The 2970-nt window shown below is 50.4% G+C and overlaps 1 protein-coding gene across 1 annotated transcript in view; it reads left to right on the top strand.

Moving 5' to 3' along the window:
• Positions 1 to 2970, top strand: part of LOC103922266 (rho guanine nucleotide exchange factor 40-like) — an 80306-nt gene that overhangs the window by 12723 nt on the left and 64613 nt on the right. Inside the window, exon 2 of the mRNA XM_009330375.1 lies at positions 2881 to 2965. Within this exon, the coding sequence (XP_009328650.1) occupies positions 2881 to 2965 (85 nt within the window). The remainder of the gene's footprint in view (positions 1 to 2880; positions 2966 to 2970) is intronic.

The raw sequence follows: 2970 nt of genomic DNA, 5'->3' as shown, positions 1-2970 counted from the left end.
CAGCAGTAATGGTGTGAGAACCTTACAGCCATGCACTGACTTGTGCAAATATTTTGACTTCTTTGTTTTATTTGCAATAGTAAATGTAACAAATTTCATTTGGGGGGGTGTTGATATCTGAAAGAATTTTGTTCAAGCAGGGGAAGAGGTATGGGGGCAGAAGACAGCACAGAACCGCTCCCCCCCCCCAGCTGGTTTTGACTGAGATTTTGAACCTGTGGACCGTGGAGGGTCAGAGGGAAATTGTTGTCAAACGCTACCAGCAATAACACTGCTGTGATAGTGTGTCCAAGCACTTGGCTGGGCTCTCTGTGGTGGCTGGTGCCGGGTGGGAGAGCACCTGTGTGAAGGCCAGTTTTATCTGACAAGGGCACAGACGCTTGCTGGGACAGGTTGGTGTCAACAGAGGTTACTGGAGCTGCGCTCGCCTTCAGCTGGCTGCACTTGGCCTCTCTGTCATTTCACAAGGCACGGGAGAGGAACGATGTGTAATGTTCAGTGCACTATATTAATACTTAACAATATCATTAGTATGTCCAATTGTCAGAGGCTTCATGTTAGGCTTGGTACCCGTTTCCCTACCCTACAGCCCCCTTCATGCCTCTTTTTAGCAGGTCCAGCATACTATGTAAAGGGAATATGTCTTATTTAGGCTGTTCTTTTGAGTCTGTACAACTTGTACCACAGTTCCTATTGGTCTGCTTTCTCTTCTTATATTTCCTGAACTCTGCTGCGTCCTCTCCTCGCACCCTGCGTGGGGGTGGTCTTGACCAGAACTGTGCAGAGAGCTGCAGGCTGTCAGCTTTCGGCAGTTTTCTCTTGACCTCCACAATCTGGAAGTTTTTTGTCTGAAGACCTGTTCCTGCAGACAATGAAGTGCCTGGGAATTTCCAGACTTTCCTTTTCAATTAATGGAATAAAAGTTGGGGGTTTATATTGTTCTTTTCTGGGTGGAAAGAAGCTTGTTTAAAACAGCCCATTTAGGATTAGGGTTAAATGCTTGGTCCTGACATTCAACACTTTAAAGTGTGCACACAGGCCTCCTGCTTTTTGAGTCCTTGGGTTAAGAATATGAAAAATAGTTCCTTAACCTCTGTTTATCTGGTTGCGTTGGCCTTGAGAGGTATTGCAGGAGGCAGCTGGTCTCTCAGAAGAGTTGCAAACACTTTAGGAGCCTGCTGCCATTTAGCCTTGCTTGTTGCTGTGATCAGGAGAAACAGCAGAAAAAGTAATGAAGCAGTGCCGTGCCACGGGCCGTGTGTGGTTTGCCTGTCACCGGTGTTCTCCCAGCTCAGTGCAGGCAGGGATTGCGGAGGCGTTGCCTGGACGTCCTCATCTCTCCTGTGCAGGCTGTCCTACAGGAAGGCTTTACAACAGAGCAGGGAGTTCATATTGTGCTTAAAACACCCAACCTTCTAAAGGAGGAATTTAAAGATCGTTGAGCTGGGTGGCTGCGAGAGATGGGACAGCTTGCTTGAGGAGCGTCATCTCTGCTCTGGGTGCAGGTTGATTTAGGCTTCCTCCGAGACTGTTGCATTTTTTCAAGCCAGTGAAGGTATCTGGAGCGATGAACACGTGTTCCCTCGGAGTGGAAGCAGCGAAACGGTTTGCTTCCTCCTGATCCCTTCATCCTGCTGTTCCCCGGTGGCAGCGTAAGCTGTTGTGGCACTGCTTTGTTTAACTTTCTCTCCCAATCTTGCTGTGGGACTGAGGTATGTTTTCAGGCATGTCCATGCAGCTGTTCCTGTTCTGCAGGAGGCTGTAGGGCTTCTGGGCCAGCGGCTGAAATGCTTTTCTTGTCTCTAGTGAAGGGAGGTGGATTTAGATCAGATGAGGATCTGGCCAGACACCTGAGTAAACTTTCCTTTGGTTTTGTAGCGAAACTCATTCCCACTGGCTGTAAGTTAGCCAGAGGGGTCCCCTCTAAAATAGAAAGGAAAGGAGGGATCCTGATCCTCTCTACAGATGTGTACAGATTTATTTTTATTATTATTATTATTTTTTGGCAAGCTCTCTTGATTTACAGCCATGCAATAGATCAGAATTTGGCCTCTAGCACTGGAATTGGTCCTGACACCATGGGCAGGCTCTGCCTGGTAGGCTCTCCCGAATTAAGGTGGAAGCAGGGAAGCCATCATCTCTGATCCCCGGGCAGGAAACAGGCGTCCTATGTATCGATGCGTGTGCTCAGGCACCAAAGGCAACCCTGTTCACATGCCGTCTGCGGATCCTGTTGTGAGGCATCTCTCGCTGCAGAAAATTCCTGGCTCCCGGAGTGAGCCTTTCATGAGAGGCAAACAGCTTTGAATAACGAGGAATCGCACTGGTGAGCGGCTTTCCCCAGTACCAAACAGCTCCGGCCGCTTATCCTGTGGAGGGACTTCAGACCGCAGCAGGCTGAGGAGCTTCAGCCCAACTGTTGCCCCTGCAACTCCCCTTAGCCCACCGAGGAGCATAACACTGGGCTTTAATGTACCCGAGCGCTGGCCGGCATCTCCAGCCCCGGGTATCCGAAACATGGGGCCTGCCGATCCATCCACCCCATGATACGCTCGCTCGCACGCACTCACGTGCTGCGGTAATGGTTTAATAGCAGCCCCACCCAGCGCAGTCAGGAGAAGGACTTGCTGCGTAAGCAAAAGCTGGGAAATCTCGCCGCTGTGCACAGCGCTCTGCGAGCACTCCAGTCGCGTTTTGGGAGAGCTTTTTTTTGTTTACCTGGAATCACCAGTGCCAAAAGAAACTAGAAAGGACAGCAGTTTTCTCCTTTGATCTTCTCTCCTCCTGCATTTGGAGATGGCTGCGCTCCTGGGTGCAGGGCTCGTCAGGGCACCGGGGCGTATCGTGCCATGGTACCGCTAACGCTTTCTCTCTTGGCAGGACTCGGAGTCGCTGGACGGTTGCATTCAGAGTACGTTATCAGCACTCTACCCTCCGTTTGAGGCTACCCCAGCCCCCGTTTTTTGCCCA

Source organism: Pygoscelis adeliae, unplaced genomic scaffold (genome assembly GCF_000699105.1).
Source record: "Pygoscelis adeliae isolate BGI_AS28 unplaced genomic scaffold, ASM69910v1 Scaffold458, whole genome shotgun sequence".
Classification (NCBI taxonomy): Eukaryota; Metazoa; Chordata; class Aves; order Sphenisciformes; family Spheniscidae; genus Pygoscelis; species Pygoscelis adeliae.
This window is presented reverse-complemented; position numbering and strand designations above follow the sequence as displayed.